This window comes from Pseudochaenichthys georgianus, chromosome 6 (assembly GCF_902827115.2).
Source record: "Pseudochaenichthys georgianus chromosome 6, fPseGeo1.2, whole genome shotgun sequence".
Classification (NCBI taxonomy): domain Eukaryota; kingdom Metazoa; phylum Chordata; class Actinopteri; order Perciformes; family Channichthyidae; genus Pseudochaenichthys; species Pseudochaenichthys georgianus.
The window spans coordinates 7310229-7337736 of NC_047508.1; the positions used below are offsets into that span (position 1 = coordinate 7310229).

The 27508-nt window shown below is 42.8% G+C and overlaps 1 protein-coding gene across 1 annotated transcript in view; it reads right to left on the bottom strand.

The window, feature by feature from the left end:
• LOC117447508 (cytosolic carboxypeptidase 4) overlaps window positions 1–27508 on the bottom strand; it is a 181147-nt gene that overhangs the window by 145427 nt on the left and 8212 nt on the right. The window contains 1 exon segment of the mRNA XM_034084216.1: window positions 16416–16489. Coding sequence (XP_033940107.1) covers window positions 16416–16489 — 74 coding nt within the window.

A 27508-nucleotide genomic window follows, 5' to 3' on the forward strand; every position in this document is an offset into this window, starting at 1 on the left:
AAGGCAAACATATTATGCTTCTCAGAAAGAAAACTTGACAATTCTGTGACAGACCCAGAAATAGAAATTGAGCACTATTCAGTAGTCAGAAATGACAGGAACATGTATGGTGGTGGTGTCTGCATGTACATACATAAAGACACCAAATTCATTATCCGTACTGACCTGAATCACGAGACCTTTGAAACTGTATGGGTTGAAATTATTTTTGAACGGGCTAAATCAGTATTAGTCAGCACAATCTACAGACCGCCAGAACAGAGTGGCTTTTATGATACACTGGATGGGTTTTTGGCTGGAGTTGGGGTGTAGAAACAATTCTTATTGGAGACTGGAACACGGAATGCAACGAAAATATGCACCCGTCTTCAAGTCCTTCAGTAGGTTTTGTGATCTGCACGGCTTCAGCCAGCTAATCACCCAACCCACCCGGGTATGTGAATCAACACAGACTACCATTGATCTCATTCTGACCTCTGACAGGTCCGGGATCTCCAGTAAAGGGGTTATAGCATGTGGGTTAAGCGATCATTATATGATATTCTGTACCCGCAAAAAGCTAAAACAAAAGGCCGACTGTCACAAAACAGTCACATCTAGAGACCTCAAAAACCTACTCTAGCGAGGCCTTTAACCTAGAACTGGAGAGCCTGGACTGGTCAGAGGAGCTGGTGTGTGAGCTGGTGTGTGAGCTGGTGTGTGTGTGTGTGTGTGTGTGTGTGTGTGTGTGTGTGTGTGTGTGTGTGTGTGTGTGTGTGTGTGTGTGTGTGTGTGTGTGTGTGTGTGTGTGTGTGTGTGTGTGTGTGTGTGTGTGTGTGTGTGTGTGTGTGTGTGTGTGTGTGTGTGTGTGTGTGTGTGTGTGTGTGTGTGTGTGTGTGTGTGTGTGTGTGTGTGTGTGTGTGTGTGTGTGTGTGTGTGTGTGTGTGTGTGTGTGTGTGTGTGTGTGTGTGTGTGTTGAAGAAACATGGCTTGGTTTCAAAACCAAATTCTCAACAGTACTAAATGACATGTCCCCCCTAAGAACCACCAGGGTAAAAAATTGCGCTGAGCCGTGGATGCACTCCGAAAATATTAACCGCTATGAAAACCAGAGACAAAAAATGCTGTGAGTTTCGTAAAAGTCAGTCAAAGCTTACCAAAAGCTTGAGCAGTGAACTCCAAGCCCACGTGACTGAACTCAAACTGCAAAGAAACAGACTAAGAAATGACGTAACCTCCATGATCAAAACTGCAAAAAAGAATTTCATCAATAACAAAACTGAGGAAAACAAAAATAAACCCTGTGAACTTTGGAAATTACTCAATAATCAACTAGGCTGCAGTAACAAACTTAAAACCATATTTTCATACATAAAGACAGATAACACGCTCATCACAGACAAGCTGGATGTGGCCAATTACTTAAACATTTTCTTCACAAACATAGCCACAACATTGGTAAATAAACTACACTCCCACTCAGGGCATTTTGGGGTAGAACACATCCTAGCCTGCTACAATAACCTACATGTATATAAATACAATTTGATTTGATTTGATTTGATTGTTAGTGATCACAGCTGTGTGATTAGGCTCACCTTTAGAGCCCTTTTCTGTTATTCAGCAGTATACCTGCGCCCTTTTGGCTCCTTTTGTTTGGCTTAGGCTATTTTTGTTCTCTTTTTATTGTACACCTTTTGTTGTTAACCATTAAACCCTTTTATAATTATTACCAAATCCATCAGGAGTGTGTTACCTTCCTCATCCCTAGTGAGTTTGTAACAGGTGCTAACACTTAAAGAGCCTGTGACACGGTTTTCCCCCATCATCCAAACCCATCAATTTGAGTACATATTGTCCCCTTGAAAACCGTTACTGAACTGATTTTGGATATTTGTACTTTGATAACCATTAATCTGCCCTTCAATGTTGACAATTGTATGGATCTTCTCGGGCACAGCGCTCCAGCTGCACCGTTCAGGATCCCAGTTGCTGCATGCAAAAGCACGATGGTGCACACAGTAGCAAGCTCAGACAGCGATGACAGTTTACTTTTGAACGTGTCTGAGAGCTCATGAGGCTGAAGGATCGGTTTATGTTGTATCTGTTGTTAGAAGTTTAGGAATGAGGTGCGTCAATATGGGCGATCATATGGTCATGTAGCCAGTGGTGGAATGGGACTAAAAATCATCCCGGGACTCTCGACCGGCCCACTTCGGTACCGCTAGTAAATTGTCAACGGGGGGAGTGGGGGATGTCAGGGGCGGCGGGTGCTGTAGATAGTAAATGTAAATATGTAAATATTTGTGTCACTGCATCCTGGTAAAATACAAATATAATGTATAATGTCTATGTCTTTGACCTTAGCGCTGCTAGCCACCTGTGCCCTGTACTACGAAGCCAGTTCAACAGATCCTGGATATGTTTGAGTAACAAACAAACTAACAACAACAAACTAACAAACGAGATCTCGCTAAGCGGTCCTACGACGCTGGTTATCAACTCGGTAAATCAAGCCAGGGTTTCTCTCTCCAGCTGAGAGCGCGTTCACGTCTAAGACACGAGTGGATCTGACTTTAATTACATTTGTCTCGAGTGTTTCATCAACATAATGTGTTGCTTAAAATAATACTTCTGCATACAGTATGTGACACTGTGAGTGTTGAACGGCCAGATGAGGCTGGAGAAGCTGACTCAGATAAGAAATATATGATATATTGTGCTATTATATGATCGATGATCTGATTGATGATGTGATATCAGTGTGATATGAATGATAAGTGCGACACGTCGGCGTCTTCTCTGCATACGTCAGTTTAAACTGTATTTCTTTTATCCTGTAATATGACTTGAGAGATTTAAACTCCGCACACAGAGTTGATCTCTTTTCTATAGACGCCGGAGGTGGGCAGCGTCAGGTAAAATAAGTTATTTAGCCTTCTCAAACCTGAGCCTCACGCGCCGCCTATGGGGGATGTGCTAGTTACTTATCCGACCGGCCCACTTCGGTACCGGCCCATCGGGATTCGTCCCGATGGCCAGTCCGCCACTGCACCCAGCCCACGTAAACTGTCAACGGGGGGAGCCTCGCTGCGGGGAAACGGTGGACCTAGTGTCCCGATCGGAGTGGGAATAATAATAATAATAATAATCCGTGCATTTTATCCATTAATTTCCCCAACATTGTGGTAAAAAAACCACACGTTTAATCCATATTGTTGGTGTACTACAACTACAAAAGCATCGGTTTTCTCATCAGGAAATGCAGACCGGCTCAAACAAACGATTTTTAATCATCATCCTCACGATCATTTAATGTATCATATGTTCGCCGAATTGACATGAAAGCACTAATAAATGTAGTTTCATCCACTTGAGTTTACAACTACAAAAATAATCGATTTGTTTTTATACCACATCCGACGGGAGGAAATTCAGCAGCTCTCACTACCGATTTTTAATCCTAATGTAATCATCATCTTCACCACGATCATTTATGTTTATGTTTGCCGAATTGACATGAAAGCACTGACAAATATGAATATACTGTAGTCAGCTTCATTAAAACGTTATTAACGTGCCTAATCTCAGTAATTCACCATTTCTACACACTTTGTCCGTGTTTGGCTCTCGAAGCGTTCCCGCATTGACGTCACTTCCGGCTTCCCCCAAAACTTCAAAATGAGTCGAAGGAATTTCCCCGCGATGTTCGAAATTATTGATATTTAACGGAACGGTATCGCTTTTTCTTTTTTAAACTAACGGTTCGAGATTACTAGTAGCCCAATATTTCATTGCACAACAGTTGTTGGGATGCTGTCACAGGCTCTTTAAACATAAACTTTATCCTTTACTTTCTACGTCTTTATATGTAGATATTACTTTTCTCCGTTAATCTTCGCTTCTTTCTTCGTCACATTGTTTCCATAGCAACAACAACTTCCTGTCAACAGCGTAAACTTCAAAATAAAAGCATGTCCATACAAAATAGGAAGCCAAGCCAAATTACACTTAAGACATACAACTGCAACAAAAGTAACAAACACAATGCAATATCCTTTTCAATTTCAAAGAACACAAATTGGGTTATTTACAGGTGTTGTTTTCTGTTCAGGGATTTTAGAGGGTCGCTGTCATAGCAATACAAGATAAAGACAGCAATGGGGACAACTACACGATGTTCAGTGTATCTTAATCTCTCTAAAGGAACAAAGGAGACCAATAGAAGTGTTTCAGGCAGGGGGTGAGTGTGTGGGTTTATATTTTTGTTCAGTGTATTTTAATCTTTCTGTACCAAATTATCCCACCGACAGATCTGAGAAAAATACATTAACCTTGAGTAAACCATTACAAATAACCAAAACTGATAAGATTACCAAATGTATGTCAATCCTAACCCTAATCCAAGGCCTAACTGAAAACTCTTTATTCATAAAAGCTTTTTCGCATAGATTGCATAAAATAAAACAGTAATTGATAAACTATTCAATAGGACATATTATGTTCATTTTCAGGTTCATATGTTATATTTTGTGCCTCTACTGTGACATGTCTCCATGCTTTAATATTCAAAAAGGTCTTTATTTTTCTCTTACTGCCTGTGCTGCAGCACCTCTTTTCACCCTCTGTCTGGAACCAGAGCCCAGTCTGCTCTGATTGGTTAGCTGGCCGGCTCTGTTGCGATTGGTCAACTGTTAAGAGATGTGTGTATAGAAGTGTGAGTGTTACATAGTGATGTCACTTTGTTACAGAAGTAAACAAAGGAGTCCAATGGAAGCATTTCCGGCAAGGGGGAGAGAAACTCCCTCTAGAGGGAACACAGGGATCTAGGCCTTTGCAGACCATACATGCACACAAACCTGTATAACAGACTATGGGAAAGGGAAACCCCCAAAAATCATTAGATGGCCTCTTTAACATGGTGCTGTTTTCCGATGCCAGGAACCATGGGTTGATCACCCCAATCTTTAAAATGGAATACAACAGACTAGGGGTGTAAGGGTATCCGTATTCGTCCCGTACCGTCACGGTTCGGACGTCACGGTTCGGACGTCACGGTTCGGCACATGCAGTCACACGGCGAATTCGCCTTTTTTTTACGAGTGGGAAAAAAGTCTGTCCTTCAGGGCAGCATCCACTACACTATTTATAATCCAGGGGGCGGTATTGCGCCTAAAAGCTGTTCGCCAGCCGCCCTTAAACAACAAATGAAGAACAAGAAGAAACACAACAACAAAACGAACTAAATACAAGAAGAAGAAAAGTTAGTATGGCGATTTCAGATAACACACAGGAGCTAGAAGCCACCTGCTTCTTTTAAATCAGCTGTGTGGGAACATTTCGGGTTCCCTGTGGACTACAATAACGATGAAGTGTGCGAGTGGTGGATCCGACGAGGACGGTGTGTCGGCGTTGTTAGACAGCGGTGCGGTATGCTAATGGTAACACACGCCAAACATGCTAAATCATATCAGAAGGCATCACCCAGATTTTCCAATCACCGGAGCCCGGCAAAAGACTACAGCAGTTCAACAGCTGATCCCCGCTGTTTTTAAGAAGCCAATAGACATGAAAGCCGTGAAACCAAAATAAATAACGGAAGCTTATTATTTATGATGTAAGACATTCTTTTTAGTTTTACAGCTTGATGAAACCTTTTTGTTTGACATCAGCCATTATAGATAATCTGGCCATCTGAGTGTGTGTGGTACTGTTTATGGTTTGTTTTTAACTGTTTAATAGAGTTAATTATTCAAAATGTCAGAGTTCCTTATTTTGAGACTGAAACTTGCACTACTGTTCAAAAATAAATAACAACAAAACTGGAATTATGCATTTGGGACTTTTTTTTGCTTTTTCTTGTTGTACCGAACCGTACCGAACCGTGACCCCCAAACCGAGGTACGAACCGAACCGTGACTTCTGTGAACCGTTACACCCCTACAACAGACCCTAATAACTACAGAGGTATCTGTGTCAAAAGTCACCATGCAACTGATTTCCACATATGCCATGGGGGCGTTACGAATCTGCCTAGCGCTCAGTATGTTATCCATAGGGGTTTTCCTTTTCAGCCAAGGACCTATCAAGGACCCAGCAGGGGTCCCTCACTGACCTGCGAGGGTCTCATTGGAATGGAGCAAGCTATTATTAAAAAAACAAAGGTTCAAATGGAGATAATCAACTACACATAACCACCAATCTGAATGCCATTGACAGTACAACAGTACATATTTGCTGTCTTAAGTGTCCTCGTGGTGGTAGTGAACTCACAGTTACAGTTGCATTCTTCTTGTTATAACACACTATCATGGAACACAGTCATGTACTTTGAGTCATGTTGAGTTTCCGCCTGTAAGTCTGTTGTCTATAGATAGAGCTATCAAATGATATCTATAGAGCTGTACACCTACTCTTCTCTACTAATACACAAAGTCATATTGAGCAATCATGTTGTCCCCAGCACTGATGTTCATATCTTGTGTGCCAGCACGTGTGTGGTTTTTTTTGTGAGTTATGGTTATGTTTCCCTTGATACTCCACTCTTGCACCTTCATGGATTGTTCCCTCCTGTGTGTTCCCTTCTCTTACTGTTGTATCCACAACCTCTGTCCTGCTGGCCTCAACCATCTGCCCTCTGATGTATTTACATCAGCTCTGAGCAGCTATCAGCTATCAAAATAATTCAGTTAAAAGTCAAACAAGGACAACAGTGATCCTTCCAGATTAATTTAACTTTAATGCAACTGACACAATTCAAGGTGTTGCTGCAGGAGCAATTTTAACTGGTTTAAAATTGGTTAACAGAAATGTTACAATGACTTTGTGACAGCTGAAGGAGTGAAGAGTCTTCAGGATTATTATGGGATTGCCATACGCATGACCCGCCAGCAATACACACTTGAGTCAGTCCTGTTCCCCCCAACTGTACAACAGAGCTGTTGATTGCAAAGTTAGCCAACCCATTATGCCAAGATGGTCACATTGAATAGAAATAAACAGGAATTACAAACATGCCCTTAAAACGTGTATCTTCAAGCTAGCTTTCTGTTGCTAAGCTCCTACATTTTTCATATGTTTGTATGAAATGTGTCTTCTCGCATTTAGAGAAAGCGTTATTTGTTGTCTAGGAAGTGGATATTTTTTTCTTCATTATAAGTGGTGCAGTCATGGCGTATTTTTGTAAGCCGAACCGGAAGTTACCATCGCAAAGCCTCCCTCGACAAATAGCAAAGGGATTTTCTAATATTGCAGAAAATTAAATCTGTGGCAAAAACATGTTAATTACACATTTTGTTCAAAATAAACACGATTTCTTAAGTCTATATGGAGTCGCCAAAACTGAAAAGCTAACGTTGAAGTTAACTAGTGTTAGCTGGGCTATAAAATAACTACATCATGGTCATATTATGATTTCACGTTCAGATATAATTGCCGATTTCATGACACAAAGAAGCTATGAACATTTACGAGTGGGCTATTTACTGATGTATTTAATGTTGTGGAACAAAACGGGGGGTTACGTGCTGTAACCCTAGTATTACATGTTACTTGTTAGATGCTTTTATCCAAAGCGACTACATACTCAATACTGTGGACAATCCCCACAGGAGCAATTTGGGATGAAGTGTCTTGCCCAGGGACACAACGACATGCTGACTGCAGTGGGGTTTGAACCTGTGACCCCGATCCCAAAACCAAGACTCTATCCACTGCGCCACACGCCTCCCCTTCTATAAGCACAGGCGGAGCCCTCTACTGGACTCTATGGGTACTACTCTCATCAATGATAAGCGAGCGTTCACACACTGAAGTTGTATGAACGTAGCCGGCCAATCAGGATGAGCCTACCTGAATGCGTGCGCAGGCTCACAGTATATAAGGCAGCTACACCTCCTGACTGTCATCCTACACCCTCTTCAGCGAGGGGCATAGGGAAGACAGGGCCCCTAGTTAGAGGGCTCCGTCTGTGCTTATAGTACTAGGGTTACAATACGTAACCCCCTGTTCTATCTCACACAGGCTCCGCCCTCTACTGGACTCTATGGGTATAGTGGGTGAAGCCCCGGTGAATAAACGCCCTGTCGCCCCACACATAGACCCACCACACTGCCCCTGACCGGCTTTTGATTAACAGTCATCGCACCCCAACTTGTGTCACCCGGTTGTGATCGCGGAGAAGTCAGGGACGCAGCTTACTTGGCTGGGTAGAGCCTAATTGGTCTGAATAAGCCCATAGCTCCACCCTGCAGGTGCCAGCGTAAGTGACTACACACTGCGCACCACGTTTGCCAGGTCCCTAAGGAGCATGGAAAAACGTAAGTGGACTATGTCCTCCACACTCAGACGCTTACCTCATGCAGAGTATGCACGGACCTCAGTGGGGAAGGCTCTCCCCGCCTGCCTATGGGGCTTACTGCGCACCACGTTTCCCAGGTCCCTAAAGAGCATGGGAAAACGTAATTGTATTATGTCCCAGGGGGTCAGATACAGCTTACCGACCCACAGCCTCCCTCTTTCCACCAGCATGGGCGGGCCATACTATTTTTTTTTTCTAAATCGACCGAGAGGGGTGTTCAAATAACGTAGTTTGGCGTGTAGAACACAAATCTGAAGACATTTTTCAATTTCAATAAACCTAAGCTACATCAATTTGCAGTTGAATATTGTCTATTTTTTGATTATTTAGCTATTCTTCAGGAAAAAAGAGACTTAAGTTGGGGGGCTTTTATTTTGAAGTCAGGGCTTTCATGTTCCTGTCTGACGTGAAAATTACAGGAAATGAAACGTTTTCAGTGTGAACTAGTTGAAATGGCTCAAGTCAAAACAAGGGCAAAATCGAATTCTCATTTGAGTAATCTTGTTGGCACTGGGCGAGAGCTGTTGGTGTCTGAACTGCCAACTTTGAGGGATATCCTGAGGTATGGCATCTACTTGAGGGATCAAAGTACAGATGATAGGAGGAACTACCCAGTGGACCAGCTGGTGGGTGACATCTTCCCTGGTCTGATTGGTCAGTGGTCCAAAGCGAATGCTCTTTTCAAGCCACCTGTTATAAATGAAAAGGTGACCATCATGTCCAAGCTCAAGGAGGTCTGGAATCAGGCAGTGAAGTTTTCCCTTGGGAAGGGAAAACTTGATGCAAAAGAGAGGTTCAGTGTCAAGTTAGACCAACTATTTGATATTTTGACTTGCAAGTGTCAGATTAGCAGTTGTGAGAGGGGAGGCTGTGATGGCTGTGTGATTCAAGCCCACATGAACTGTTGCTGCAGCAGAGAGAACAGGATTCCTTTAAAAGATCTTGCATACATCAAGGGACAGAAAGAGAAGGTTGGAAGTAAAGGACCCCACCAAATGGGGGCCCCTGATCTGCAGGAGCACAAGAGACAGGTGAGGACATTGGAAAGGCAGGGGATGGAAAACATGGCTGAGGAAAGGAGAAGGAGCAGGGAGGAAAATGCTGCAGCAGCAGACAAGGCAGCCAGGAAGGATGTTAAGAGATTTTTGGCAGATGGTGATGAGGATCTGGAATTGGAGAGTGGTTCTGAAGATGAGTTTGTCCCTGAAGTTGAGCTCTTCCCTGAAACTGAACCTGAGCCTGCAGCTTCAACAAAAGTGCAGAAAAACTATGACGATATTCCAAATATTGCGCTTGCTAGTGTAAGGTATGGCATAGGGCTGAGACCAACTGCAGCGATAGCAACTGCAGCTCTGATTGATGCAGGAATCATCACAGAAGACAACACAAGTAAAGTGATTGATAAGAACAAGGTCAAGAGAGCACAGGAGAAGTTGATGAGAGAGCTGGGAGAAGAGTTTGAGGAGAAGTGCAGGGAGATGGGGGGGATCTCCATCTATAGTCTATATATATATATATATAGTCCATCTATAGATAGTGAGCCTGGCAGCAACTATCTGTTCCACTTTACCCCAGAGAAAGCAACTAAAGAGGACTCACATGCTGAGCAGATTGCTAAGGTCCTGTTGGCCTGGCTGAAAGAAAGGGGTTTTGATAAGACCTTATCGGCCATTGGAGGAGACTCAACTAATGTCAACACTGGTGTGAAAGCTGGGGTTATGCGAAAGCTGGAGCTGCACCTGGGGAGAAAGCTGGTGTGGTTGGTGTGCAACCTGCACACTGGTGAACTTCCCCTGCGCCATCTCATTGTTGGCCTTGATGGCCCTACTCTGTCAGACAGCAAATTATCTGGGCCAATAGGAAAGCTCCTTGATTCCGCTACAGACTTGGATATCAATCCAAACTTCACCCGGATCTTTGTTGGCCCTCCACTGATCAAGCTGCCTGACAAGGTCATTCAAGATCTCTCAACTGATCAACACTATGGCTATAAAATGGTCTGTGCAGTCAGGGATGGAGTGTTTCCTGCAAGGCTGGCTCTGTTGGAGATTGGACCAGTAAACCACAGCCGCTGGCTCACCACAGCAAACAGACTTCTCAGGCTCTGGGTGTCAAAGCACAGACTTAAAGGAAAGAAACTGAAGAATCTACAATTGATTGTGGAATTCATCATTGGAGTGTATTATCCATGTTGGTTTAATGTGAAGGTCAAGCACTCCTGGATCGAAGGCCCTAGGCACATCCTGTTTCAGCTGGACTGCCTCAAGTCCCAGAGGAAGGAGATTCTGGAACTTGTGATGCCAACTGTGAGAAGATCTGCTTGGTATGCCCACAGTGAAGCCATCCTCCAAACACTGCTGTGCTCTGAGGATCAGAAGGAGAGAATTGAGGGGGTGGGGAGAATCCTGGCCATTAGGGGAGAGGGGGACCCAGACACTCAGCTGGGGGACTCCTCTGTCAGGACCAGAAGGACTCCTGACATCAATTGTGATGCTTCCAGCATTGGGGACTTGATCAGCTGGTCAGAAGGTGTGTCAGAGCCACCTCTCACCTGCTTGCTAAGCACCTCGGAGGTGAAAAACTTCATCAAAACCCCCATGGAGGTACTAAACTGGCCTTGCCATACTCAAAGCATTGAGAGGGTCGTTAAAATGGTGACCGAGGCTTCTGCTACGTACTTCTCACAGGAAAAGAGGGATGGAGGGATCAGAGCTCAGGAGACCAGCAGGAGACTGATGTCCAAGAATGAGTCAAAGCAGGACTTGTGCCACCTGACAAAGTTCAGATCAAAGTCAGAAGATGTTTCTTTGTAATCTTATCCAGTTATACATATGCAGTTCACCTGTTAATAAATATGTAAAAATGATTTGGCTTTGTCAATATAAATGATTTCCCTTATATATTTTACTATCTTATATAGACGTTCGAAAGGGTAAAATTGCCAATTTAGAAATACAAAACGATGTAGCTTAGAGTTATCCTATCTAAAAAATAAGCTCATATTTGAATTCCCCATAGAAAAACACATAATTTTGACACCCCTCATGTTAGGATTTCCTTCAGATTCATTTTGGCACCTGAGTATGACCCGCCGTATGGGACTGCTCTTCTTCCAATTGACCGCAAACCCCCAACTTGGTTAGGTGTAAGATCAATTGGGATGTGTGGAGCATCTGCCCATTCCCTGGACCTGGCTATGACTATTAGGTCGTTGAGATAAAATAAAACCCTCATGCCATGGTCGCGAAGCAGCTGAAGCACTGTGGCCACACATTTGCTGAACGTGCGTTCCCCTGGAAGAAAATATGCAAATACTTCCTGTGTTTTGGCTTTCTAGCAATTTCGACATGAAAGTAAGCGTCCTTCAGGTCGATGGTTGTGAACCAAACGCCCGGCTGCACCAGTTCCAGTAACTGCAGGAATCCCAACCACTTTGTCCAGTAACAGGCTGTGGTGGATCCCGCTCTTGCTGCCTGGATAGTCTGAATAACCTTGTCAGACAGCCCACCCCTTCTCAGCCTGTCCCTCTCAGGAGCCAAGCCTGGAGAGGTTGGCCCAGAGTGGGTAACGCCCCTATTGCACCCGCTTCGTGAGACAGCGCCCCCAGAACTGAGGAACTGTCCAGGGCTGGCCCACCATAATTTGTGTCACTTCTGTGTACCACCACGCCGAGCGGCGACCTGAGGCTACCAGAATGACCGACAACTGATCTCGTCTCACCCCCTCCAGGAGTGGGGGAATGAGACGCAGCGGTGGAAAGGCGTAGAGCATGTAAATAGGATAGAATAGAGCCCAATGTACCGGACAGAGGCTCTAGACTCTCCTCCTCGCACCAACGTTGGAATACCAATCACTTCGTCCTGTAACAGGCTGTGGTGGATCCCACTCTTGCTGCCTGGATAGTCTGTATAACATTGTCAGACAGTCCACCCCTTCTCAGCCTGTCCCTCTCAGGAGCCAAGCCTGGAGAGCTTGGCCCAGAGTGGGTAACGCCCCTATTGCACCTGCTTCCTGAGACAGCGTCCCCCAGAACTGAGGGACGGTCCAGCCACCATCATTTGTGTCACTTCTGCGTACCACGGCAGAGAGCGGCGACCTTGGGCCGCCAGAATGACCGACAATTGTTCCTGTCTCACCCTCTCCAGGAGTGGGGGAATGAGACGCAACGGTGGAAAGGCGTACACCTCGCTCTCAATGGGGGCGTACACTGAACGTGCGTATGGACAGGGAGTAGCCAAACGGTAGTCCATTGTCCTCCTAGGCTATCTCCTGGAAGGCACAACGCAAATACTTCCTGTGTTTTGGAGCAATTTCAACATGAAAGTAAGCGTCCTTCAGGTCGATGGTTCTGAACTAATCGCTCGGCTGCACCAGTTCCAGTAACTGTTTAACATGTGGAACTTTTTGCAGCCCTGAATGGAGGAGGGATGCTGCAGAACTGGAGTGAGTAACCCAATCCCAGTGTCCTGTCCACCCATTCTGTCAGTACACAGCTGAGGAAGCCGCTGTGGAGCCGCAGCTAAGAAGCTGAGGTACTCTCTGGTGGCCCTCTCCTCCGCCAAACCTTCCATGAAAGGAAGATTGACTCATGGGGAACCAACATGAAAATAGCCGGCTCTGCGGTGGTCCTTGAACGCCCCACGGCCACTCTCGCAGGGCTTCGGTGGCAGTGGTGGGGGGAGCGGTAGTCCGACACGACCTGGCGGGCAGACATGTGTGGTGGACTTCCGCGGAAGTGTCAGACACCGATGAGGCGAAGTCATCTTCTTCCTCCTCAGCAAGCAGAGCCATAACGGACGCACGGCTGGGATGGCGAACATTGGTGGCGTCGCCTCGGGCCATACCTGGTCTCCCACGTCCACCACCTCAAGCTCGTCTTCGGTGTGGTCTAGTCCCAGGCACTCAAACCAGAGCAGGTGGGGATCGGCACCCGCTATTAAGCCGGGCATGAGGGACAGGCCCGGGTTTCCTGCAGTGGCGACTCCATTCGCTTGCCTGGAGGTAAGATACTTTTTACTTGTTTCGAATGCTTTTCTCAGGTGTTGTCCCGCTCACTGAAGAGAAAAGGATGACAGTCAGGAGGTGTAGCTGCCATATATACTGTGAGCCTGCACGTTCATTCAGGTAGGCTCACCCTGATTGGCCGGCTACGTTTATACAACTTCAGTTTGTGAACGCTTGCGTATCATTGATGAGAGTAGTACCCATAGAGTCCAGTAGAGGGCGGAGCCTGTGTGAGATAGAACTTAAAAATCACTTCGATATGATCGCAGAATTCTGGACGAGGGAAACAGAGATGGTAAAATGCAAACCAATTCTGGGTTTTAGGATTCCTATCTGCAACACTCTATAATGACTCAAATTGGTTATGAATGATGGTGGTTATGGCTACAAGAAACCGACATTGACTGTCAGTAGGAAACCAACAACAATACAATGTTCAAGTCTCAAACACCTTGGTCCCTTTCCGATGTTCCATCTCACAGTTTTTGCTGGGAACAGCGCCTTTCAATGCAGTTGCGATCAAAGCTCACAGCTTCTTTCAAGACCAGTCAATGTTGTTGAGAGACCAGAGGGAATAGTATTATTCATGTCTAAATATCCCCCCACGTACCAAGGCTCCAGTGTCACCCACAAACCAAATTCTGAGAACCTGATACACAACGTACGTACAAGTTTGATTCCCATTTGATACAGTGAAACCCATAGCAGGCCAAATCAAGCACATTCATGTTTGTACTCAGGGGTTAAATTGGGCTGGGCTAGCCCCGGCACATAGAACGATGCTCTGACGTCATCACCCTCGCACATTTGTCATATTTTTACAAAAACCGATATGTTAAAACTTTTCTCGTTCTTAATATAGACTATATTTAGGGTCGATATGTGTTCATTTACTTTAAAATAGTAGATCACTGTGACCAGATATAGTTTGTTTGGCTGAATGAGCCCCCCACATATGAAATCCCAATTTAAACCCTGTTTGTACTACCATACATATCAAAAGCTATACTTACATTTGATGTGTATCATAAATGACAAGTGATTGTATTGACACTCTTTTAATTATTTTATTTCTCTATGTATTTATTTCTAGCTGTAATGGAATACATGTAGGTTTATTGCCACATTATGATGTCCCTGGCCTATATTCAAGACAATCTGGAAGCTGGTGTTACAGCTCTTTCTTTCTGCCATGACTTTGGCAAAGTGCTGATTTGGACTTCATACTCAGAAAGAAGGATTTAATATCTGCCTCTGGTCAGCTAGTTCGTTTGATACAAGGAATAACCTTTAAACATAGACTCTAACATAACAACATAGGATTTCCACCTACTCAACATGCCGTTAAGGCAGGCTGTAGCTTAAAACAAAAGAAAAGGAGAGCAGAATGATTTTAACATTGTTTATTGTCCCAGACTGAGTAATCAAACTTTAATAAAACTGATGTTGCCTAAAAAAGTTGACCTGTTTGACCAGTAAACATTAAGACGTAACGAAACTTGACAAACATTTCTGCTTTTGCTTTTGTCAGAGAAACCTAGCATTGCCCCCTTGCCTTGTTCTATATGAGCTACCATAGTTTTGTTGGACATTGTTATTTTACCATGAACACCAATCTGAAGATTCTTGCTCTTACAATTTGTATGATTGATCTTTACCGTTCAGTCTGACAGCCATAGAGTTAGGAGGATGATCCACGTAGGGAGATAAAAGTTCAACATTCACCGGCAGCATCATCAAGTGTCCACCGGAAGATCTGATCTAACAAATTAGCTTTTGGGACTTTGTTGTGATTATTTACAGACAAGGCCAAAAACAAACTCAACCTCGTAAACGCCATTGCGCTCAGAAAAAGGACACTGGGCGAAATGCTTTTTCTTGAGGTGAAAAAGGCACTATGTGTACACAGGCCCTAATAAACTAACCAACACCTACACGGTTTTCCTAAATTACAAAAACTCACTTATCTCCAGTGGTTTCGAGCCAAACATACTGTACATAGTTTTTGTTTTACACACATTCTAGATATATGTCTCCTTTCTTCACTTGAAGGTAAATTTAATTGAATCTGTGAATTATCTGTCTATAAGAGACATTTCTGACCACCTGTACAGCATCCTTACAGCTGTTACTTCTGTCATGATACTCTCAGAAAGATGTAATGAAATCCATCATGAGTCAGTCAGAATTCCTTGCTTTTTAAAGAAAGATTATATGCGCCAGTGAGTTAGAGAGGATCGATTGGAAATATTAACTGTCAGGCTGCCACAGAAGTATTCCTTCTGTAGTACTTAAACGTATTACTTATACGTATATAACCAGTCCTCCTACCACTGCTATTTATAATGCGAGAGGATTAACAGTGAACATGATGTATTCTGACTCGGTTTGACCTGCCAAGGAACAGCAGATACACATTACTTTAAAGCTCTGGTGCAGTGCATCAACTGGTGACATTTATGTTTGAAACTACCCATGGCCGCTTTTAATTACAAATTATGAAATACTAAAATAAAATGAAGCAGCAACAGCTTCCTAACTTTTATGTGGATACAGGAAAAATACTTGTTTCTTACGTCTGTGCATTGCATTAAATTAAATATTTCATGTATGCTTCATTTCAAAGTTCCCTTTCCGAACCTTTAAGGATGCCTCTTAGGATATTCTACAACCAAGACCATCATTCATTTTATGTAGATGCATGTATGTATTGTTAATATTACTGGGTTTCATGCTCTTTCTTGATTTTTTTAATGGACCAATCCAATTTGCACTTTTATAATGACTGCCACTTTTAGATTTTAAGATGCATACTTGTTGTGTATTGTGTGTGAACTTCATGTTGTGCTGTGTATGGTGAAAAAGACACATTTCCATGTTGTGTACATTTAATGACAATAAAGTAATCTTAATTATGGTGTGTATGAAAGTAATTTGGTAGAAAAATCAATACGAGCAAAAGGTATTCAAAGTTAACATACAGTTTAATTTCAGAAAGTAAAAACGCAACAGCTCAGCCGTGTGGTTAGTTGTGCAGCATTGAAAAATATAAAGAATACTAAACAATCCTTACCTGCAGGGTGGAGAGGAGGACCTCCAAGCCACTGGACGAGCTCAGGGGGGCTGTCATAGCTGCTCGACCACGTTCTGTACCGCACACACAGACAGGCAGACAAATAGACTGTTAGACAAACACACAGGCGGAGGGGTCGTAAAAAGATAGGACAGGAGAAGTCGGACAGACGGAAATAGTGGAGGCACTCAGAGGGAGGAAATCCAAAGGGCGTCCTCACCACTGTGTATCCAGCGTCACACACACACATGAAACTCAGAGCATCCGTCTTGTCGTTTCCATTTCACACTAAGAGAGACGCACACACGCAGCATTACTGCTTTGTCTAACGAGAGAGAGAGAGAGAGAGGGAGACACGGAGACTCCCCCTGACTTAACTTGGCTTTGAGTAACATCCAGAGCAGCAAGGGTGTGTGTGTGTTTGTGTTTCTCACTGTTGTATATTTTGTTTGTGTACAGTTTTTTATATATTTTCTAGGGATTGTGTCTTTTTTTTACAGGTCACCTATTATGCAAAATCCACTTTTTCATGTATTGTATACATCAACATGAGATCCTGAACGTTTCCGGAAAAAAGATTCGCTCACTTTTTGTCCTGATCTATTTATATAAAAACCTGTCTGAAAATGAGCTGATCAGGTTTTGGCCACTTTGTGATGTCATAACGATGTTTTGGCTTGTGTAACCATTAGCCAATCACCAACCAAGGTAACCCACCCCCCCCCCCCACCTTATCACCTGAATCTCCTCCTAGAGCTCCATTGTGTTCTTTTTAACCAAATCTCTCTCAGAGGGGCGTGGGGAGGGGCTCCTTATTTCCATCTAAAGTAACAGACAGAGAATCAGCACTTTGGGAGGGTCTATGGGATGCTGCGATGATCTGTTTGGTATTTCAAGCCAACACACAGAGACATGTTTTGTATTTGAGACCTATAATATATTGATGAAAAACAGTATAATAGGGGACCTTTAACATCTTGCTGCACATTATACCAAATAGAATAGAAATACAATAGGATGCATCCTATTGGAACAAAAAGCAACGTTTCTTTTCATGTTCTATAACACTATTAGACACATTTACATAAATAAAAGTGGGGGTATTTGTGTCTAAGTGCGTGCCTGCACAAGTGTAACCCTATCCCCTCTAGGATAAAGCGCTCCAGAAAGCATCTGTGCTGCAGTGTTGAGAAGGCAGCCACTATAAAAAGGCCTTGAGAAGGCCAACTGGCAGCTGCAGGACACACAGTAATCAGTGCTAGACTTCCACCAACAAGGTTTTTGATGGCTGAAAAACAATTAACCATGAACTTAGACGATGGTAATCAACAAGTTCGTATGACAATATTTGTTCGATTGTTATAGATAGCACAGACACGTCAGGTGAAAATACCTTTATGAGAAGCTTGAATTAACACCTATATCTGTATCATAATAATTATCCAACTTTCTGCAATTCCTCTACTGTATATGGAAACAGAAAATAATGATACTTTTAAAAATACAATTTAAAAGAGTTAAATGCTTACCCGCATCTTAGCATGAGAGCGCTAACAATGTGTATTGTTCCATCTTATTTATTCAAATGCAGTTTAACTGCACACTTCACTGCCAATGTAGCAATTTCCAGCACCGCAGGAGCTAACAGAAGCTAACTTCTATATGCTATAAGCTAATGACCTAAAAAATCATCCCGGTTCCTAAGAAAAACAAGGCGTGCTCCCTCAAAAACCACGGGCCAATCACTCCAACATCTTTAGTCATCTTTCTATCAACATTTATTTAACAACCAACCTAATAACTAACCAGTTTGTTTACCATGCTAGCAGGTATGGTGGATGATCCTAAACTGTTCCTGTTAGATACCTTTGCAGTCCCGTGGAGAAAACAAAGCTTTGCCAGGCTCCTGTCTGTGGATGTTTCCTCTTTTCAAGAAACTGGAACCTCTTATTCATTTAAAGTCTAATTTTATGGATTGTGATTTGTGACAGACCAAAGAGAGTCGGAACAAACTGCACTTCATCAGATACACTTCACAAACATAGTATTACAATACGACAGGGAGAGTTTCATTGGTTTCAGGTGAAGCCTCAATGGTCATGAACAATGACAAGGTGGATGATGTGAACCAGTATCAATATATTGTTACGATCTTTGATAACACCATAATGTTTAAGCAAAACACAGGAGCTACCAACGCCGATAGGCCTACTTTCTCAGAAAGTTTTTACTTACTTAAATAGTTCCGTAATCAGGCTTATCTCGAGGCTACACATTCTTATTTTTCTGCAACATTTAAAAGATTTTTGACATATTTCTGGATCCATTGTATGTATTATATACGTTTACATTATTTGTTGTTTATTATCTTTTCTTTTGTTGACTATACACAAATATCTACTGCACGTCTGTCCGTACTGAGAGAGGAATCCTCCTCCTGTTGATCACTGAGGTTTCTTCAATTTATTTCACTTTCGATTGTCTTATAGTCTTCTGGAGTTTCATCTTGTCCCCACCGAGGTATGCCGTACAGACTGTAAAGCCTCATTAGACAAATGTGTAATTTGTGATATTGGTCTGTATAAATACAATTTGATTGATTTCCCAAGGACACTCCAACCACAGACCTTAAAACGTATCCACCCTACAATCAGTGGTGTGTGTACATGTGTTTGGTTTGGTTGGAAGGATGGGTCAATAAGACTTCGTAAACAAAGAGATCAATGTTTCCTGTTTCCTGTCAACAGTGGATATTGGTTCCTTGTAACCATGACAATTCTAACTAAAGGAAGGTGACAAATATCCATTTGGAGGAATGTTGTTTTTGGTGTGGGTCTGATGAGTGCAAGCGTCCATCTGTAGTTACTTCTTCTCATTAGAGGTGATGACAGAACAGTCTCTGGCACACAACTTAATGAGTGTACCCCTACTTTTCCACCCCCTTCGCCCAAATGATCTATATTGGGTTGCTTCTTCACGTCCTCTTGTCCCTTCACACCTCTCTGACAGAAAGCAAAAAGCGCTCTTTCCATGGATCACTCTCCCTCTGCGAGCTGAAATTACACAACTGAAGCTTTTTTACAGGTATGCCGGCTCCTTGGACCTGAGCCTTGTATCAGTTTCAGTAGTGTGTGTGTGCGTGTGTGCGTGCGTGTGTGTGTGTTTGGCTAACAGTCTGTTAACTAAGACGTTATAGCTTCAGCAGTGAATGCCTGTTTGGTTTACAAAAGGTCTAACAAAGTCTAACTATTCTCTGTTCTGCAGTCTTATGTCCACGTTATTTCATCATATGTTCGACAAGGTTTTTTAACAGCAAGGCACAATTCCCCTGACATAAAAGAGCAGCAACAAGGTAAGCAGGATCTTGACTCACCCTGAAGGTGTCTTTTTCTTAATGACCACCTTGCTGCACATTATCCCGCTTATTACATTGCTACGCGCTGAGGACTGGACTCACAATATTGATTGATAAAATGATTTGATTTAAAAAGTGATCGGGTTGCTTCTCCATCCATGTATTTTCTTCCGATTATTATTTAGAGTTTGGTCATGGGGGAAGCAGTTCCAGCAGAGGGCCCCAAACTCCCCTCTCCCCGGCCACATCAACCAGCTCTGACTGGGGGATGGAGATAATCCCTCCACCTGATCCTGGGTCTGCCCCTCGGTCTCCTCACAGCTGGATGTGCAACTCCCTAAGGAGGCGCCAGGTGGCATCCTTACTCGGTGCCCCAACCAACTCAACTGCATCCTTTCTACTCAAATAAGCATTAGGGACTTGCAGTAGCGCTGCTGCTATTTCTGCTTGAAAGGAGGGTCAGACCAAACCTCAGATAGAGTAGAAACGATGGTCATGGACCTGAAAGCAGCCTCAGAGTATGCCTTTCCGTCTACATGTGTTTTTTGGATTTGGAGAAGGCATATGACCCGGTTACCCAGGATATACTATGTGAGGTGCTGCAGGAGTATGGGGTGAGGGAGTCACTACTCAGGGCCATCAAATCTCTGTATGCCCAAAGAGAGAGCGGTGTCCGGGTCCTTGGGAGTAAATCGGAATCGTTTCGTGGTGAGGGTTGGCCTCTACCAGGGCTGCCCTTTTTACACCAATCATTGTGATATTGCTTCTGCAAAGAAAAATAGGCCGTTCCACGCTTTTAATGGCTGGAACAGCAGCAACAGCAGCATAACTTTCACAAGTTCATCTCTACCCTCCGGTATCACTGTGGACGTTTTTGTCCATATGGGTCATTTATCACATTTCATTTTGCATTTTGGTTGTGTTGGTGCAAATGGCCTGATTTTTTGTAACAAGGCTATTTTCTTGATCTATTTTGGAATTCCAATTTACATTTTTGAAATCGGTCTTTAATTCACTGTGTAACAAATCAACTACGCTTATTGACCATTCGAGACAAAAATGTCCACTGCAAAAGTTTTTTGCTGTCCACGCCGCAGCGGAGACGCCTCTTTTCCCCGAAAACCGGTTCTTACCAAGCTCGAAAAAAGTGTCGGTCTAGGCAAGAACCGCATACGTCACGCTTACGTCGGAGGGGGGCGAGATTAACCTGAACTAAACTAAGTTTATGGAGAGTAGCCTACGGCAAATAAAAGTTGAAACAAGCAGTAGCGCTTGTTTCAACTTTAAAAACATTATATTAAAATATTTTATTCACCTCTTTTTTGGGTTTAATCTTTAAAGCAACTTCCGCCCTAATCAAAGCTGTGAAAAGTCTGTTTTTATCTCAGGTCCGATCCCAACGCTAAGCCGCGGAGCAGGGCGTTTTACTAGGATCCTCAGCCTCCACACTTGGCACCAATCCGCCTACAGAGCTGCCAATTTTGGTTTTATTGACAATTTCAATCTATTTTGGGACCGACTCGCCCTCTTCGGCACTGATGGGAATCCACCCCAGCAGGCTTGGTAGCCGCATGCTAGCGGCTAACATGCATCACGCTGTTCAGACGTCTCCCTGACTTTTCCCGTGCCACGTTGACACACACGGCGGTGTCATCCAAGGCCACTGTTTCCACGCCTGCCATCTCGCTCTCTGACGCCACCCGACGACCAGAGGCTTCAATGCCAGTGCTGCGTCCCATTCGTGTTGTGGCCTGCTTACACAGAAGGCTGGTGACTCGGACTGAGAACAGAGGATCCAAGAGCATCCGTCTGAATGTATCACATTTTGCAGTGATTCCACGTGCTCCACGGTCTGTCGTTAACAGTCAGAGTGGTGGTATGTCAAACACACTCAAACTGGCTTTATTAAATGTCAGGTCTTTAGCAGGTAAATCATTTTTAATCAATGATTTTATCACCAAGCACAACCTGGATTTTATGTTTTTAACTGAAACTTGGTTAGACCAAAACAACAGCACAGCTGTTCTTATAGAATCAACCCCTCCCAACTTTAATTATATGAGTCAGGCAAGACTACATAAGAAAGGGGGTGGAGTAGCTACTTTGTTTAATGACTTATTTCAAAAACGTTGCTTCTTTTGAATATGTGGCCCTTCAGTTGAAATGCTCCTCTCGAGCTCTTTTCCTAAACATCTACAGACCACCCAAATACTGTGCAAGCTTTTTTGATGATTTTACAGAGTCGTTGTCTATAGTGTGTATTGACTTTGACCGTTTAATCATTGTTGGCGATTTTAATATCCATGTTGACAACCCTAAGGACGGAGGGGCTAAATAACTGTTTTGTGTTACACACATGACTCAGAACTTTCTCCAATTGAACAAACAAAAAACTGAGATAATTGTTTTTGGAGCAAAGAAAGACCGATTAAAAGTAATCACAGAGCTTCAGTCGGCAGACTACAAAGTAACTCACAAAGCAAGACATCTGGGTGTAGTGATGGACTCAGACCTGAATGTTAACAGTCACATTACAACAGTTATTAGGTCTGCATACTATCACCTGAAGAATATATCAAGGATTAAAAAACTAATGTGGCAACAAGATTTAGAAAAACTTGTCCATGCTTTTATTTTCAGTAGACTGGACTACTGCAATAGTGTATTCACAGAGCTCACTAAAAAATCTATTAGAAAGCTGCAGCTGATTCAGAACGCCGCTGCTCGAGTCCTCACTGACACTAGAAAAGTGGATCACATCACTCCGGTTCTGAGATCATTACACTGGCTTCCAGTCTGCCAAAGAATTGATTTTAAAATACTACTGCTAGTTTTTAAATCACTAAATGGCTTAGGAGGTATACTGTATAGACGACCTACTCCATCACTATGAAGCATCCAGGAGTCTCAGGTCTTCTGGGTCTGCTCTCTATTCCGAGAATAACCACTAAACATGGAAAAGCAGCTTTTAGTTATTATGCCCCAACAATCTGGAACAAACTGCCCAAATCGTGCACGTCCGCTGAAACACTTCCTATTTTCAAATCCAGACTAAAAACGCATCTATTTGCCACTGCTTTTAATTGAGCTGCTCACACTCACACTACAGTATGCCTTTTAGTCATGTATTCTGTACCTGCTGTGTTTATTTATTTATTTTATTTCATTATCTTTGCTTTTTATGCCTGTTTTTAAATGCCATTTAATTGTGTATTTATGCTGTATTTGTTCTTAAATGTCTTTTGTTTTTATTTTGTAAAGCACTTTGTAAATCGCCACATGCTGAAAAGTGCTATATAAATAAAATTGCCTTGCCTTGCCTTGCCATGAAATCGCTGTTATTTTTCATGATAAAAACAGAGAAAGTTATTTTCCATATAATACATATCTGGGGAATGGCTTTTTTTATAACAGTCTTGGATATGTCAAAGATTAGCAGCAAAATAATTGTTTTTGCATTATTAGTTTTGGCATAAAATCAGATTAAACAAAAAACTCCCACATTAGTCATTCGGGACAAAAATGTCCACTTCCAAAAACTGCTATAAAATGACCAAATATAACATTATTTTCAGGTTTTTTACCCTTTAACTGTCAGTTTGAAAACATGGATTTGTGTTTTCTATTAAAAAACGTGCAGAAAAAGGCAGTTATTTTCCATATAATACATGTTGGGGGGGGGTGGCTTTTTTATCACAGTCTTGCATATGTCAAAGATTAGCAACAACATTGATCTTGGTACATTATTAGTTTTTGCACAGAATCAGATTAAACAAAAGACTCACACATTAGCCACACAAATGTCCCATTCACTCCCATTATAACCGTTCGGGCAGATCCACACCAGATTATCCTTCTCAGGGTTTTTCTGTTTCAGAGGATTAGTCCTGCAGCTGAAGTTACGGGCTGCATGAGACCTCTTGTCCCACAGATAGGGTGACCAGATGTCCCGCTTTGCGCGGGACGGCACAGCATTTTCACGACTTTTGGTGCGTCCCGCAAATTGAGACGATGTCCCGCATATTTCATTTTGATTGGCTAAAACGCTTTTCTTTAAAATCAGATTCATCCAATGGCTGTTGAGAAAGCAGGGAAGGCTATCATCAGGGGGCTGTGTTTGCTGTCAATCAAACTGTAACACACGGCGGGTGCTTGTCAAGTGTTAACCAATGAGAGTAACTCACTCACACACACCCCCCCACCCCGCCAAACAACAACAACGAACGCAGGCGACGCAGCAGGTTATGGAAAATGGAGGAAACTGAAACTACAGCTAAGAAGAAAAGAAGATGCACATACAACAAAGACTGGGAAGACACTTACCCGTGGGTGCAGCCAGTGCAGGGCGACTCTCAGATATTTTGTTGCAATCTTTGCAAGAGTAATTTTTAAATTTCACATGGCAGTGAATACGACGTCAAAAGACACAGAGAATGCGATTCTCACAAGAAACGTGTCGCTCAAAAAGAGACATCCCACTCTATGGAGACATTCCTACTCAAACCAAAAAATGATGGCCACTCAGCCAAGGTGACAGCAGCAGAAATAACCAGTGTTTACCATACAGTGCAACACTCCCATTCATACCGGTCAAATGACTGGTAACAAGCTAGCGCCGACCATTTTTCCAGACTCTGAGATAGTAAAGAAAATGTCATGTGGTCGTACAAAAGCAGCGTCCATAATAACAGATGTGCTTGCCCCTGCCTCTGTGGAGAGTTGTTTGACAGAGTCTAAGTGGCTTGTCGTGACAAAAAGCTAACCAGAAAATAGTACAACAAATGGGGTTTCATTATGGCAACATGAAGGATAACAACTTTAAGACACCAGTGGGTCTAGGTGACAAAATAGCCCACACACTGTGTGGGGGCCCACCTTCTGTTGCTGTGATGGACACAACTGAAAGCTATTTTATTTGATGTATTATTATGTTTCTGTTCCCTCCTGGCCAGTGTTGGTTTTATTTTATCTATTAATTTATGTTGTGCCTACTTGTACAGGTAATACACTAGTTGAATTAAGAAGATGCATTTCTAAACACTTGAAGTGAATAATGCCTGCTGCCTTGGTTAGCCTTAGTTTACTTTTCTTTATTAAAAAACTGCATTTTGACTTCACTTTCTGCTCTGTTGTTATATATTTGTTGTTACGTTTTTTTTTTCCGGGGGTTGGGGGGTGCTGTTGAGAGGGTGTCCCACATTGTCCCACACATCCTTGTCCCACATTTGGTTTGTTGGGATCTGGTCACCCTACCCACAGAGAAGCTCCTCTTCATCTTACTGGTTGTTGCGTATCACAGGAATGAAATGACCAGCCAGCCAAACTACACATATTTCAAGCTTTGGCTTGGCAGCCAGGTGTTTTGATTGACTTGAAGGAGTGTATGTATCGCTGTGTATGTCTGTTTGCTAAAGAGACGTTATCAAAGGACTTTGAAGTTCCAAACAATTCAAAACATCGAGGTGAAGCTGAGTCAAGATCATACATCTGTTTTCCTCAAAGACACATGAAACAGCACAAATGAAAAACGAAACGCCATGAGAACACACTTACTCCTGTCTCATTCTCACACACAATCACTCACACACATACAAGGTATACGGAGGTTTAATATGTAAGAGTGTGATTCTGTGCAAAAACTAATAATGTACTAATCAATGTTGTTGCTAATCTTTGACATATCCAAGACTGTGATAAAAAAGGCACCCCCCCCCAACATTTATTATATGGAAAATAAAAAAAATTCTCTGTTTTTATCATGAAAAAAAACAGCGATTTCATGTATTCAAAATGGCATTTAAATATGAAGGTAGATATGGTGCAAAATGCGAGAGCGTGTAAAACCTGATGTGAGCACTTGCAGAAAAAAAAATCTGAGCTTGTGTGCATACATTTACACTTGTATAAAATATCCACGGAACCAAATTTGAAGTCACAGAATAAAAAAAATGTGTTGTAGCTTGTAGAAAACAAATGAACTTAGTGATGAAATGTTCACTTCAAGAAAAATATATATTTTTTTAATATATTTTCCATTACAACTGCAACTTGGTTATTACAACCTCTCAAATCAGTCATTACAACTTGATGAATCTGCTCTGTGGCAGTATAAATCAACGAATCTGCGGCCTTGACTTTTGCTACACTTCTTGCTATGAATGTGTTGCTAAAGTAATTTTCACCTGTAGATGTAGGGGGAGGGAGGGGGGTTGGAGAAAAGGGGCGGAGCTATCAGAACGAGGAGGCGCAAGCTCGGGTCAGTCACACAGCCATGTTAGGTCGAACCGGATGACTGCTGGGCCCTGCATGTTGCCCCTGTCACACCAACGCGGTTCCAGGGCCGGTTCGAAGCTTGTGCCTGATAAACACAGTTTTTTGCTGTCCACGCCGCAGCAGAGACGCCTCTTTTCCCCGAAAACCGGTTCTTACCAAGCTCGAAAAAAGTGTCGGTCTAGGCAAGAACCGCATACGTCACGCTTACGTCAGAGGGGGGCGAGATTAACCTGAACTAAACTAAGTTTATGGAGAGTAGCCTACGGCAAATAAAAGTTGAAACAAGCAGTAGCGCTGAGCAAAGTGACTAGAACGCAACCACACACTTGTAAAAAAAACACACTTTATAAAGTCAGGCAACACTAACCAGTAACCAGGCTTCGTGTGATTCTGTTTATTTGACCATCCGTTCGCTGTTATTGATCATTGTGTAGGGGGCAGACGTTTTGTTTTGTATTATAGCAGCTATCGGATGGAATCAATACATGGGCTGCACAGGTTGTCATATCCGACTATCACAAGTAGAATCATAATGAAAAATAAGCCGGCTTAGCCTATGCCACAAGTTATAGCAACAAGCTACAAGTAGCCTAGTCAATATAGTCAGTTTAGCTTCGGTTGCTATGCTAACATCACCCATTTTATACCAGAGAAACTTTCATAACAGCGTTGTGATGCCAAACAGTGTCAATCCAGACTGACACACATTCACTTATGGGGAATTGGGAATATTTATCAGCTGCTTGTGTGACAGTCAGACAGTGAATACTTTACAGCGGCCGCTGCTGTGAGTTAACGGGAGAATAACCTCCGGTGGAAGAGCAGCACTGCAGCGGTCGGTAAATGCCGCTGTAACCAGGGTTGCCAACTCTCACGCATCTGGCGTGTGACACACGCTTTCACTCTCAATCTCACGCTCTCACGCTGCCCAAACTTAAAAATTAATATATTTGGCAGTTTGGAGTAAGTCTGTAGATGTATTTGTGTGTGTGTTTCATGTGTAGGCCTCTCACGATAATACATTTTGTTGGATACATTTTCCCGGAAATGATTGCGATAAACGATAATATTGTCGGCACCATTGTATGACCATTTTAGACCACTGACATAATGATAATTCAAGTACATCTTTTCAAACTAGTCACATCCTCATGTAAATGGCAATTTATCGAGGTCAGAAAAGTTATCGAGTTCATTTTTATTTATCGTACGATAAGTCAATTAATTGCTAAATCGCGACAGGCCCACAATAAAACAGTGGAAACAAACATGTGTTTGACTTTCATTAGTGAATGAAACTGTGTGCCCTTTATAGTCTGTGTCCAATATTGTGTATTTGTATATATATATATATGCTAAGGTCCTGACACGATAGCAGTCATTTAGTGCGCATATGTGTAATTAAACCCATGATATCAAAATCTCACTCCAGCCAGGTACCCAAAGTTGGCAACCCTGCTGTAAC